The sequence below is a fragment of the Trichomycterus rosablanca genome, chromosome 12 (genome assembly GCF_030014385.1).
Source record: "Trichomycterus rosablanca isolate fTriRos1 chromosome 12, fTriRos1.hap1, whole genome shotgun sequence".
Taxonomy (NCBI): domain Eukaryota; kingdom Metazoa; phylum Chordata; class Actinopteri; order Siluriformes; family Trichomycteridae; genus Trichomycterus; species Trichomycterus rosablanca.
In genome coordinates, this window is record NC_085999.1 from 15,662,263 (window position 1) to 15,677,274 (window position 15,012).

Genomic DNA, 15,012 nt, shown 5'->3' on the forward strand with positions numbered 1-15,012 from the left:
TGAAATGAATGCATCGAGGGATTCGGATCGGCAGTGGACAGCTGTGAGATCACGACAGCAGCCTAGAATGTAGGACTTTATGGAGAGTCAGTGTGTGGGTGCGTCAAACCAGCAGATTCGGTGCTTGTGCGGTGCGATCGAGAGTTGTGATGCTTTCTAATGGGAATTCATCCTCATCATTACCTTCATAATAACAGATCATAATGTAAGCGTGTTGTGAACAGCTTGTAGGTAGCAGGTAAACTAAGACCAATGGGGTCAATGGATCTGTGCGTTCTTTACTCCAGTCTGATCGGACAGGCTGTTGTTTCTTCCACTTGCAGGATGAAGGATCCGTATGGATGTACTACCAGTTTTGCACAAACCAACATGCGCAAACTGAAAAATACAATGGATATCAGGAATACCAGCAGTAATGCGTGCGAATCCGATTCCCAGTGCAGGGCAGTTTGCTTCCAGTGATGCTTTTGGTCTCTGTGGGATGTGTCCCTGCTGAATGCATTGCATGTTTAATTAATTTGAAGAGGAATTTTCTTGGTTGTACTGCTTGTAATCAATTTGTACCTTTTTTGCGCTGTTTATCTCATTTTACGCAACCTTTGCGTCGCATTATGTAATTTATCAATAGGCCCATTTTGCGCAATTTTTTATAAGCTTTTAAAATATCGAAACACATGATCAGTGCAAAATGGAAATGACTTAAATCTAAAACACATAGATCTTCAGTTGCGCATCAGATGCAGACAGTAATGCGCACTATTTTTTTACACATTTAATTACGCGCAGATCGCAGTGCGTGAAAACGCAAATCATGTCCAGATCAAACAGCGTCAGTCCCCCAGGAATCGGGGCCCCAAGCATTCGAGCGGCCTCCGAGCACAGATCCGCCTGGGCCGAGGCCGAATCCCTGTCCAACGGATGTCCGTACCCGGCCAGATTTTCCAGCAGAAAGCTAACGCGCACCAGCAGCCGCTGGAGGAGGGACGAGGACGATGAAGAGGAGGAGGAGGTGGAGGAGAGGATAGACAGGACAGGACGCCACAACTCGACCGTGGCCCGGGTCAGTTTCAGATCCAAATCCGCCTGGCAGGAGAGCGTCAGACTGGACCGATCGTCCCCGCGTCACAACGATGGAGAAGTGAGACCCAAATCCGTCGAGCTGGGCTTGGACGAGCGCGCTAGATCCAAGGGCAGGTCGGATGAGGAGGACGACAGCGACGAGGAGGTCGAGTTCTCCTTGAGCGCATGCTGCCACGGAGCCATGCACGTCTTCAGATCCAAAAAGTTCCAGTCGGAGAAGTTAGAGAGGCTGTACCAGCGTTATTTTTTCAGGCTGAACCAGAGCTCGCTGACCATGCTGATGGCCGTGCTGGTGCTCGTGTGCGCAGTGATGCTGGGGTTCCAGTGCGCCGCGAGACCCTGGCGCCCCGTGGTTCTCGTGTTCTCGGCCGCGATCGCGCTCGTGCTGGTGCTCATCGTGGCCTGTAATCGCACCGGTTTTCATCAGGACCACATGTGGCTGGTGTGTTACGTGGTGATCGCGGTGGTCATGCTGGTGCAGGGGGTGGGAGTACTGCTAGTGCGGCCGCGCAGTGCTTCAGAGGGCATCTGGTGGACGGTGTTCTTCATCTACGTGGTGTACACGCTGCTGCCGGTGCGGATGCGCGCCGCTGTCATTACTGGACTCACGCTTTCTGCCATCCACGTGTTCGGGTCCTGGAAGCTCAACGAGGCAGATCCGTTTTTGTGGAAACAGGTGAGTGACTTTTTGTTTGATCAGCTGTTGTGATTTCTGCGTTTCAACAGTCAGGACCTCGTTTGGCTTCTAGTGTCATAGCGCTTGTTACAATAGACATTTTATCAAAGCAACTTTACAAGATCCAGGACCAACAGATACAAAAACCCATGTTGAGCAAGCCGAGGGTGACAGTGGCAAGGAAAAACTCCCTCAAAATTACAGGAAGAAACCTTGAGAGGAACCAGACTCAGCAGGGACCCATCCTTCTTGGGTGGTCTGGAGGATACTTTAAATAAATAGTATTTACACAAATCATACAAACACAGAATTAAAATGAACTAAAAGTTATAACTAGCTATAATAAATAAATAAATAAAAATAGAGTTATTATTCAGTCCGGTCTGTAATAAAGTCTGTAGTGAGTTCTTGACATTCTTGGTGCAAACACGCCAGATTCTCGTCACATCCGGCAGGAGCAGCATTGTTGGCACGGCAGTCTCGACTTTATTCCTTAACCTCGGGCAGGTAAACAGGTTTCCCTCAGAAGGACCTTCGGGGTAAAACAACAGAAACTGTAGTTAAAAATGTAAAATGCGAACTGAGAAAATATCAGCAGCCCTAATTATTACAGCATAACTAAAAGGGAGAGCGAGCAGGTAACAAGGTCATGAAGGCTTTCACAGGATATCAGTGCCCACCTCCCACACCGTCATCAAACCTGAGTGATCGGACAAGAGAGGCAGAACGACAGCAACCCAACATCCCTGATCACCACAAGTTTCTATGACCAAGAACCCCCAAGCTCTGCTCCTTTGTCTGTACTAATCAAAAGCCTGAGAAAATAAATATGTTTTCAATCTAGACTTGAACATTGAGACTGTGTCCGAGTCCAGGACAGAGGCAGGAAGATTATTCCAAAGTTGTGGAGCTTTGTAGGAAAATGCTCTTCCACCAGCCGTGATCTTTTTAATTCTTGGAACTATAAGTAACCCTGCATCTTGTGAGCGAAGTGTACGTGCTGGGTTGTAGTGGGGCTGGGCGGTACAACCAAAAAATTTGTATCATGGTATTTTGAGATTCTGACATGGAGTTTCATGGTATATCACGTTTTTTTTTTGTGTTACTGGGACTTTTTATTTGTCAGCGGCTTAGTGTCAGTACATAGAATATTTTAATTTCACCATGTATATAATGAAGGTTTTGAGTACTATAAGCTTTGCTTGGCCCCACAAAATGACACAATATACACTCCTGATCAAAATCTTAAGACCAGTTAAAAAAATGCAAGAATTTGCATTTTGCACTATTGGATCTTAAGAAGGTTCTAAGTAGAGCTTCACAATGCTAAAAGAAGAAATGGGAGCAAGAGACAAGATTTTGAGCAGGAAATTTATTGAAAACAACAATAACTGAAATAGGCTGTTCATCAGCTGATCAAAAGTTTAAGACCATAGCTCTAAAAAACCCGAAAACCCCCTCAAAACTGAAATCAAAGTGTCAAAAAAAGGACTCAGTAATGAGTAGCTCCACCATTCTCGTTGGTCACTTCAAACAATTTGTTTCTCGTCAGAGAATAAAACTTTCTTCCACCTTTCAATGTCCCATGTTTGGTGCTCCAAAACAGGCAGTTTTGTGGCGTTGAAAGAGACGTGGCCTTTGAAGAAGTTTTTTGTTTCTAAAGCCCTTAACTCACAGTCTGATGGTTATTGAGCTGCAGTCAGCACCAGTAATGGCCTTAATTTGGGTCGAGGATTGTTCCGTGTCTTGACGGACAGCCAATCGGATCCCGCGGCTCAGCGCCGGTGAAATGTTTTTGGGTCTACCGCTTGACTTTTTTTGTTCCATAACCCTCAGGATCTTTTAATAAATGCAGAATGACTGTCTTAGTGCGTCCAACCTCAGCAGCGATGGCACGTTGTGAGAGGCCTTGCTTATGCAGCTCAACAATACTACCACGTTCAAAGTCAGTGAGCTTTTTTGCTTTTGCCATCAGGAGGTCTTGACAGTGTGAATACTTGACAGAAAATGACATGGAATCCAATGTCCATTGTCCATCCATTTTTGCGCAGATTTTGGCTTTTAAAGGCTTTGGTCTTAAACTTTTGATCAGCTGAAAAAGGCATGTTTGAGTGTAAGTGCAGTTGTCAATAAATTGCCTGCTCAAAAGTTTTTGTCTTTTGTGCCCATTTCTTCTTTTAGCATTGTGAAGCTCAACTTAGAACCTTCTTAAGATCCAATAGTGCAAAATGCAAATTCTTGCAATTTTGTAACTGGTCTTAAGATGTTGATCAGGAGTGTATGATGGAATCAGTACATGTAAAACTGTTGCCATAAATACAGTTTTTATTGTTTATTTAATATTTGAGTATTGTACAATTACCCTTAACTGAGAGTTCGAATCCTAGCTCTGCCATGTAGCCACTGTTGGGCAAGGCCCTTAACCCTGTCTGCTCCAGGGGCGGCATACTTTGGCTGACCCTGCGTTATGTAATTAATAAGTTAATAAAAACATGTTTAAACAGTTGCAAAAGTCATTAAAGTCCCCAGTTGTAAGGATAGTGTCCGTCAGACTGATTTACCATGTAGTGCACAGTGTGCAATTAAGATGCGGCCTTTTGGCTTTATTAAGGTAAGGTGTTCACTGGATAAAACTAAGTGAAATTTTGCAGTCAGATTCTCCAGATGAGTGTTTAAATAGAAGGAAAGATTAAAACATATAAGCTGCATATGTTAATTTATCTGAAACAATTCTACATTAATCATATTTAAAAGGAGTGTCGGACGGCACGGTGGCTAAGTGGGTAGCACTGTTGCCTCACGGCAAGAAGGTCCTGGGTTCGATCCCCAGGTGGGACAGTCCGGGTCCTTTCTGTGTGGAGTTTGCATGTCCCGGGTTTCCTCCCACAGTCCAAAGACATGCAAGTGAGGTGAATTGGAGATACAAAATTGTGTTTGATATAACCTTGTGAACTGATTATCCTTGTGTAATGAGTAACTACCGTTCCTGTCATGAATGTAACCAAAGTGTAAAACATGACGTTAAAATCCTAATAAACAAACAAACAAAAGAAGTGTCACTTTGTTTATGTAGACAGCAAAAACAGTCATGTTGATATGTACAGTTTGGGTTGAAGACATGAGCTGAATTTAATTTAGTCTGAAGTTAGGAGGTTGTAACTGCATACGTTATGACCCTGCATGTTTAAGCTACAAAGTGGGAAGGACAGTGGTCAAGGTTTTGTTTGGGTTGTCCGATGCAAAGTTTTGTTTACGTTTTACATTTTCAGCATTTAGCAGACGCCTTTATCCAAAGCGACTTACATTACAGTTACAGTACACGGTCTGAGCCTTGCTCAAGGGCCCAACAGCAGCAACCTGGCAGTGGTGGGGCTTGAACCAGCAACCTTCTGCTTACTAGTCCAGTACCTTAACCACTAGGCTACTGCTTGCCTTGTTGTTTATAAATTAAACCAACTACTAATGAATCCTAATCATACTGCATTAACCTCTTAAAAGTAAAGAATTGGTACTGTTACTGTAAATGGTGTGTGGAAATCATGATGATATGATATATATATTACTCAGAGATGTGGAGACTATATTGAGTTTCTCAGTTAAGGTTGTTCCCCCCCCCCCCCTCACTCATTATTAATTCTGTCTTTGTATTCACAATTTGTTTTAGTTATTTATTTACTTTTTTAATGTGATTGAATTGGCACTTATTTAGCGACAGTCACAAGAATAGTTAGGGTCACAGCCTTTTTTTAAAGCTGGAAGCACTTCCACAGCTGGAAGTTCTGGTTTTAAATACAGAAATGCTATTTCTGTACTGTGGTCTCTCTCTCTTTTTTTCTCTCTCTCTGTGTTTCTCACACACACACATGCAGGAGTAGAGACAAGCGATGGGAGAACAGGAAGCCTGAAAAGTAGACAAAACCAAAAATATCATACATATAGTAACTGGAAAATGTGCAGCCATATTTAACAACAACAACATTCAGCTTAGTTCTGCAACATTTGTCAGTTTTTACTATAAGGGCTGAACACAAACGTACACGCGCACAGTAAGTCACAGGGAGTGAATGCTGTTAATGTAAACAGTTAAAATAGTGTAAAGCAGTACAAATACAGTTTTCCCTCAACACCAAACTTGCCGAACCATGTCGTCAGGGGCACAGTCATGCTAAAACAATGAAGGCGCTTTCCCTGGACTGTTCCTTAAAAGAAAGTATCTAATTGTTTGTGTATGGTTATTTTCTACTCACGATGGCCAGGGGTCTGACTAAAACAGCAGGAACTCAATAAGCAGGGGGTGGGCATGTTAATTTGCCCATGTAGTCTATCGTGATTCACTATTCTGTGCTGTACAGTTACCTCTGGTTACTGTTGTGGATGTGGCATGCTCTTTACATGTCTTATTGGGTTTCCTCCTGCTTCTCTATGCCACCAGGGCACTCTACATTTACTTTGAAGGGTGAGAGTGAGTATGTGTTAATCAGGGCGGCACGGTGGCTAAGTGGGTAGCACTGTCGCCTCACAGCAAGAAGGTCCTGGGTTCCATCCCCAGATGGGGCGGTCCGGGTCCTTTCTGTGTGGAGTTTGCATGTTCTCCCCGTGCCTGCGTCACAGTCCAAAAAAACATGCAGTCGGGTTAATTGAAGACACTGAATTGCCCTATAGGTGAATGGGTGTGTGTATGTGTGTCTGCCCTGCGATGGACTGGCGCCCTGTCCAGGGTGTTTGTGTGCCTTGCGCCCATCGAAAAGCTGGGATAGGCTCCAGCACCCCCCCGCGACCTGATTGGATTAGCGGTTAAGAAAGTGAGTGAGTGAGTGTTGCTTTAATCACGGTTTTATCCAAGCACGACAATCCTATTAAGAATTTAGTGTTATAGTTAAGGTCAGAGATGCACATATCATTACAGACGTGGCAACAAAATACAAATCTGATTTGATACAACCCAAAATTTTAGGCCTGTGTCAGCTGATCAGGACTTTATATCAGTTTAAGTCCAATCACATTCATTAGTTTCTGAAGAAAGAGAAGACTGAAATCTTGCTGTTTGGCTACTGATATGCATGGCTGAATGAACCGAGGATAAGCCTACATGCATTAGTGAGCTAAAATGAGGTTGTTTATCGTCTGTTACTAAGGTTACCTTAACTTATTCATCTTGTCCCATGTGACAAATTGTCTGACTTGCAATCATATGACTTTTAACTGCAGAGATAGCATTCAAATCAAGTGATTGATCAAAGCAGATTCTTTGGCTTTAATGTGACTCATTGTTTCATGATTACATTGAAAAAAACAATGTGCATTAGCATAAACCTACAACGTACAAGTGTTTTGCTTTTTGCTAATGTGATTTCGGTTGTTATTAATTATTAGCATTGACTGAAGTGGATGTTTTTTTTTCCTATTGAAGTATTGCAGTGGCAGACAGATGCGCTGCTGCAAGCAAAGCCATTACTAGAAAACACGTCTCTTGGTAGCTTTTTAAATGAAAGGCTGGTTTGGTGAATCAACCATGTGATTGATACATTTTGTTTCATTTTGGTTGTGGAACACCAGATTTATGCCCACGGTTTTGGAATGAGAAGCCTAACAAGCTTATGGGCAGGTGTCCACATACTTTTAGCCACATAGTGGAAATTCTTGATGGCATGCATCAAACTTGGGGCAAGTCCGCCATAACAATCTACACACATTGTCCATTTTATCAGCTGCACTAACCATATAGGAGCACTTTGTAGTTCTACAATTACTGACTGTTTCTCGGCAGTGCTTTTTTTAGCCCCCTTTCATGCTCTTCTTCAATGGTCAGGACTCTCCCAGGACCACCACAGAGCAGGTATTATTTGGGTGGTGGATTATTCTCATCACTGCAATGACGATGGCATGGTGGTGGTGTGTTAGTGTGTGTTGTACTGGTATGAGTGGATAAGACACAGCAAGGCTGATGGAGTTTTTAAACACCTCAGTCACTGCTGGACCGAGTCATAGTCCACCAACCAAAAATATTCAGCCAACATTGCCACGTCGGCAGCGTGATGTGACCACTGATGAAGGTCTAGAAGATGACTAACTCGAACAGCAGCAATAGATGAGCGATCGTCTCTGACTTTACATCTACAAGGTGGACCAACTAGGTAGGAGTGTCTAATACAGTGGACAGTGAATGGACACGGTATTTAAAAACTCCAGCAGCGCTGCTGTGTCTGATCCACTCATACCAACACAACACACACTACTAACACACCACCATGTCAGTGTCACTGCATTGCTGAGAATCATCCACCACCTAAATAATACCTGCTCTGTGGTGGTCCAAAAAAGTATGTTGAGAAATAGATGGACTACAGTCAGTAATTGTAGTGCTTCTATATGGTAAGTGGAGCTGATAAAATGGACAGTGAGTGTAGAAACAAGGAGGTGGTTTTAATGTTATGGCTGATCAGTGTATGTATATATGACAAATAAAGGCATTCTATTCATTAATTCATGGTCTGTTTTACCACCGCTTTATCCTGGTCAGAGTTGCAGTGTGTCTGATTCACTGGGTGAACTGAAATAAGAATTAAAGAAATTGTGTGCTAATGATTTTGTGACTAATTTTGTGTCTCTGGCGGACATGATTGTGTCGTGGTACATTTTGTCAAAAGTGCAAACTTGTTTATTTTGTTTAAGGATGACCAAAAAGAGGTCATTTTTATGCACTGATATGTGCCAGTGTGTCTTGACACATTTTCACATCAAAATCAATAGCATCAGCAATAGCATGTATTTCTGCCGGATGCCAAGATCTATGTGAAGTCTAGTAATAAGAAAATGTTGGTGGGGAGCAGCAGTGCTTTTGTTTCATAGTTATATAATTGATTCCAGATTAAGATATTGCTCACACTGTGTGTAGATTTAAGTGTCCAACTGCTTAATTGGATCTAAATACGCAATTAAATACTAGCAGACTGCAGTGTGTCTTCACATGCTAGCTAATTATAAAGCTTGCTGCTTACATACTGCTAACATGGCAAGCAGTTGCTAGTAGGCTAGGCTAGAGATTTTATACATAGTAGGTAAACATTTTATTAACGTACACTGATCAGCCTTAACATTAAAACCACCTCCTTGTTTCTACACTCACTGTCCATTTTATCAGCTCCACTTACCATATAGAATCACTTTGAAGTTCTACAATTACTGACTGTAGTCCATCTATTTCTCTACTTACCTTTTTAGCCTGCTTTCACCCTGTTCTTCAATGGTCAGGACCACTACAGAGTAGGTATTATTTGGGTGGTGGATCATTCTCAGCACTGCAGTGACACTGACATGGTGGTGGTGTGTTAGTGTGTGTTGTGCTGGTATGAGTGGATCAGACACGGCAGCGCTGCTGGAGTTTTTAAATACCGTGTCCACTCACTGTCCACTCTATTAGACACTCCTACCTAGTCGGTCCACATCGTAGATGTAAAGTCAGAGATGATCGCTCATCTATTGCTGCTGTTTGAGTTGGTCATCCTCTAGACCTTCATCAGTGGTCACAGGACGCTGCCCATGGGGCGCTGTTGGCTGGATATATTTTTGGTTTGTGGACTTTTCTCAGTCCAGCAGTGACCGTGAAGTGTTTAAAAACTCCAGTGTCACTGCAGTGCTGAGAATGATCCACCACCCAAATAATACCTGCTCTGGTGGTCCTGGGAGAGTCCTGACCATTGAAGAACTGCATGAAAGGGGGCTAACGAAGCATGCAGAGAAACAGATGGACTACAGTCAGTAATTGTAGAACTACAAAGTGCTTCTATATGGTAAGTGGAGCTGATAAAATTGACAGTGAGTGTAGAAACAAGGAGGTGGTTTTAATATTATGGTTGATCAGTGTTTATATGAACATATTGGCATATTAGTTTATTTGTAGGATAACAGGTAATCAAGAAATAGACATTTTTTCTCTTTATTTTTGCAGATCTCAATGTAGATATACTTGCTTCCTCTGTGCAGTCTGGTTACTTCTGGCAATTGCATGACACTTTAGCTGGCTAAGGAGAGCTGCAGGCTAGCACATGCCTTCTCTGACAAGCTGGTTGCAGATAGCTTTGGCACATATGGAGGATCACACTACACTCTCTGTATTCCTCTGCCACTCATGCCAACACCTTAACCAGACAGCAGGGCTGCGTTTGAAATTGCATACTTCCATACTGAGCAGTATGCGAGAGCAGTATGTGTAAATTTGTTATAACTGTGGCGATGAGACGTCATGCATCACGTGACGTTGGTAAGATGGCGAACGTAGCACGCACGACACTTGCGTACTGAAAGAGCGTAGTGCTTTACCGGCCGAGCAGTGCACACTATTTCTAATCTAGTACGTACTGTTAAAGTATGCAATTTCAGACACAGCCCAGGAGTCGCTGTTGCAATGCATGGAAATGATTCCTCATTTGGCCTTTCTTCCCGTAGACATGACCAGTTTTGTCTGATGACTGTCCAGTCACTGAACATCTTTTGGGGTTTGGATATGCCAAATGAAAGGTCGGAATATAATTTACATTCACCATAATTAAGGCTATTGGCACTTCTACAGCAAGAGACCCTTTTAAAATAATGATCCATTTTTAATGTTGTTTGTACATAACAACAAACAAAACCTTACAGCAGCTACTGCCTTCTGTTTTGATTTTTTGTTCTTTTTTTTCTACTTATTTCGTATCTCCTGCATGGTATAAATTATAATGTGTTTTTGTTTTCCCTCTGCTGTAGTTAAATGAGTCATTTTATCCCATTTTTGGAGCTGCAGTTTTTCTGTATTTTTCCTTTTAACACAGAGTGCTGTGGAAAAAATGTCTTGTGGGGGCTGGAATCAGTGAACAATTACTAGTGAAAAAGCTTTTTGCATCTAGTATATTCTTAGAAAAACACATAAGCATGTGAAGTTTCACATTAGTCACACTTTAGTAGGTTTGCCTATTTAAAATATTTTTATATAATATTTATAACGGCTAAATGAATGAACTATAACCCTCAGTGCCTTTAAACATTATGCTAATAAATAGTTTTTTGTCCTTGTTTTACACAGTGGTGTATAAAGTACTGGAAGGCCATACTTGAGTAAAAGTACAAGTATCTTACCAGAAATTTACTTTGATAGAAGTAAGTCATCTATTAGAATATTACTTGAGTAAAAGTCTAAAAGTATCTGATGTTTAATGTAATTAAGTATCAAAAGTAATTTGATTTTAAATGTACTTAAGTATTAAAAGTAGAAGTAAAAGTAAATGCTGTTAGTATAAATGGAAGCGCTCATTTTAAATATAAAGATTGTTCTTTTAAGCCTGTAAACCACCTTAACAATTAACCTGTTTTCTTCCTTTCATCTGAACATAATTTGTGTCAATTCATGATCGTAATCAACTGTTGACATCACCTGTTTGAAATCATGACATTATTTAGTTTTATTTTTTTTAACTTATTACTAGCCCTAAATGAACAAAAAAATAATTTTGGCATAATTAATTTAAAGCAAAACTCAAGAGGGTTTAACAAAACGTGTGGCACTTTTATCCCTTTAATGATCTGTTCAACCATTATTTTAAATCAAAATATTTGAGTAAAATAAGCTGTATTTAAACAATCTTTTTTGGGCTGTATCTACTCACTGAATGGCTTGTGTTAAACAAAAAAAATATTGGTATTATTACTTTAAGAAAACACCACTTCTAACTTGAAGCCAACAGCTGAAAATCATTAATAATAAGTTGGATAAGTAGATTTTCTTGTTGAGATCATTAAAGGGTTAAAGACGTGCTGCATGTTCCTCAGCACCATGAATCTCTCCTCTGCCGGTCTAATACAGAAGTTATCTGAGGAAGTATTTGTCCGTAGGTGAGTTTTTAAAAATAATGGACGTGTCTTCATGAGTTTTGCAGTCAATGAATCCCAAACAAATTTAGTGAAACGTTTTATTTGTGGTTCGAATGTAATCGGTAAAAATGGTAGGTAGATATCTGAACAATGTTAATGCTAATAATATGAAAAAAACGCTGATGCTGCAGCTTTACTTTGTTAATCATTGTTAACTTACATCAGTGTGTTGGACAGGGAGCTTCTGAAATGTCCATATTTGCGTGTCTTTGGGTGAACGATGCACTTTAAGAAAACTCTGATAGCTTTTAGAGAACGTTTGCACATGCGCATTAATGTGTTTAACCACCGTCTAACTTACAAGCGCAGATTCACCAAACCAGCGTGCAGTCCGTCACACATCTCACATCATTTAACTTTCATTCTGTAGTAACGAGTAACGAATTTACATACAGCGAATGTAACTGAGTAAAAGTACACAATTTCTTTAGAAAATGTAGTGGAGTAAAAGTGAAAGTTGCCGAAAATTTTTATACTCCAGTAAAGAACAAATACTTCAAAAAACTACTTAAGTACTGTAAAAAAGTATTATTACTTCGTTACTATACACCACTGGTTTTACAGTAGTTTGAATTGTGTTGCTGCACAATGTTGTTGTCCTTGGTATACCAGATCTCAGTGTTTACTTGACTCCCAGTAGGTCTTCCAGTGAAGGGCTGGCTTTGTGAAATCCTGGGATGCTGCTTGAATTAGATGTAAAAGATTCACAATCAGTGGGCCCATTTCTTGCTGTCAGAAATGAGGGTGGCTTGGTGGTCACCTCACAGCAAGAAGGTCCTGGGTTCGATCCCCAAGTTGGGCGGTCTGGGTCTTTTCTGTGTGGAGTTTGCATGTTTTCAAAGACATGCATGTGAGGTGAATTGGAGATACAAAATTGTCCAGGACTGTGTTCGACCTTGTGAACTGATGAATCTTGTGTAATGAGTAACTACCGTTTCTGTCATGAATGTAACCAAAGAGTGTAAAACATGACGTTAAAATCCTAATAAATGAATTAACTGTCAGAAACGAGAATTTAACAGGAGAGAAGACAAGCAGTCCATTTTCTGCATCTGGTCTAAACTCTTAATGCAGCATTGTTTTATATACAGTGTATGTTAAGTCTTGAATGTCTTCAGCAGTTGCTGGTGAGCAGCATCTGCTAATGATCTTTCACTTATTAGATTATTGAAAAGCAGAGTATTTCTGACACCGGATTTTTTAAAGCCTGGTTTATTTTCATTACATGACCACACATGAAACATCCAATGTCAATTTGGGGTCAGACAGTTTCTCCTCAAAGCACAGTTTAACTCGATATTACTAGTCTTAGTAGAGTAGCACAATTTAAGCTCATTTACACATTTACTGGCCAGTCAGTAAGAAGGTGGATTGCGAGTTTGGAGATTTCTATTTTGGAACGTGATTTCTGAACATCCTCTTCCCTTTCCCTTTGAGGAAGCACGAAGCAGGCTTTAGTCCTTTTCATTACTTTAGTGTCATTATTGGTGGTCACAAATCAAATGCTATATTAAAGACTAAAGCTGAGTACACCTTGCAGTATTAATTTTTAAAATTTTTATGCAAAAATTTGGTCAATTTCTACTCGTGGCATGCAAAATATCAATTATTTAATATTTTGCTGCTCAGATGGCGCAGTGGTAAAATACGCTAGCACAACAGAGCTGAGATTTTAAATACATTGTTTTGAATCTCAGCTCTGACATCCGGCTGGGCTGGGTGGCTATATGAACAACGTTTGGCTGTTGTTCATCCAGGTAGGGAGCCGGATAGGGACCTCCTAACTGATGCAATTACGAACTCTGCTGGCTGATTGATGGCATCTGGGTTCAAATTCCAGGTGGGGCGGTCTGGGTCCTTTCTGTGTGGAGTTTGCATGTTATCCCTGTGTCTGCGTGGGTTTTCATGTGGGAGCTCCAGTTTCCTCCCACAGTCCAAAGACATGCAAGTGAAGTGAATTGAGATCCAAAATTATCCATGACTGTGTTTGACATTAAACTTGTGAACTGATGAATGTAACCAAAGTGTAAAACATGACATTAAAATCCTAATAAATAAATAAATAAATATTTTCCATTATGTTAAATTCAGCAAATAAGAAAGAGCAATGCTTTTCTGTGGTTTCCTTTGTCTTTCCAGTTGATCTCATCAATAGTGGACGATGACTGAGGGAGCCAGTTAGTGGAGCTAGCTTGGTTTTCTCTTCCAGTGGACAGATAAGAGGAGTATGTAAGGAGTCTTGCTTGGCAAATCTCCATCTAAAACAAGCTGTGTGGCCGCTGTAATTAAATTGCCCCTCACTGTAATACAGAGTCGACTCTCTAAAATCCAAAACAGATGCCATTTAAAAAAAAAAGACCTGCTCAAAATATGTCTAAGATTCTGTGTGCCAGTGGAATTACTGACCCTTCCTCACACTGATTGATTATGTGCTCCACAGAGCCACTTACTAAACAAAAAAGATTGTCCTGAGAGACTTTAGAGTGAAAAAGCTGATCATTGATCCTGGTGCACTATATTGACTTTCAGATTTAACCTTGACTCATGATTGTTCTGAGGACAACTGGGTTTGGTCTGGGTTGTTTGTTGTCTGTAGAGAAGGCAATTAATCTCGGGTTCTTTAGAATGGCAGTGGCGATGATTTGAGTAATTTTTTTAGTCATGTCTAGGGCAGAGATCCTTTAAAACAACAGTGCAAAGGCAAAATATTTATTGTACTAACTAGTTAATTGTGTGTTAGTATTTATTTGATTATTCTTAATGTTTTAATGAAGTTAAAACAGGACATTGATGTAACTGTGAAAGTGTCAACCGCCCAGGGTCTCAGTTGTCATGTGTGCTTCATTATGCCCCTTATGGCTAAGTGGGTAGCACTGTCACCTCACAGCAAGAAGGTCCTGGGTTTGATCCCCAGATGGGGCGGTCTCGGTTCTTTCTGTGTGGAGTTTCCATGTTCTCCCCGTGTCCGCGTGGGTTTCCTCCTGGTGCTCCGGTTTCCTCCAAAGACATGCAAGTGAGGTGATTTGGAGACACTAAATTGTCTGTGACTGTGTTTGATATAACCTTGTGATCTAATGAAACTTGTGTAATGAGTAACTACCGTTCTTGTCATGAATGTAACCAAAGTGTAAAACATGACGTTAAAATCCAAATAAACAAACAAACAAACAAATGCCCCTTATGTGGCTTGGTATTGTCCTTTTAAAACAAGCTCTGTTGCTAAAAAGCCCATGTCTCCATAGCCCTCACCATTAATGGTGCATTTACAGATACCCGTTACTAGTTACCCGTGCTAGTAGTTTTAATTTTGTATTAGTCCATCTCAGATGATCTTGAGCCCTGCTGTGTGT

General features: G+C 41.0%; 1 protein-coding gene across 1 annotated transcript in view; it reads left to right on the plus strand.

Moving 5' to 3' along the window:
• The first annotated feature begins 704 nt into the window (after nucleotides 1-704).
• Nucleotides 705-15,012, plus strand: part of adcy5 (adenylate cyclase 5) — a 146,562-nt gene continuing 132,254 nt past the window's right edge. Inside the window, exon 1 of the mRNA XM_063005738.1 lies at nucleotides 705-1,756. Coding sequence (XP_062861808.1) covers nucleotides 812-1,756 — 945 coding nt within the window. The 5' untranslated portion in view covers nucleotides 705-811. The remainder of the gene's footprint in view (nucleotides 1,757-15,012) is intronic.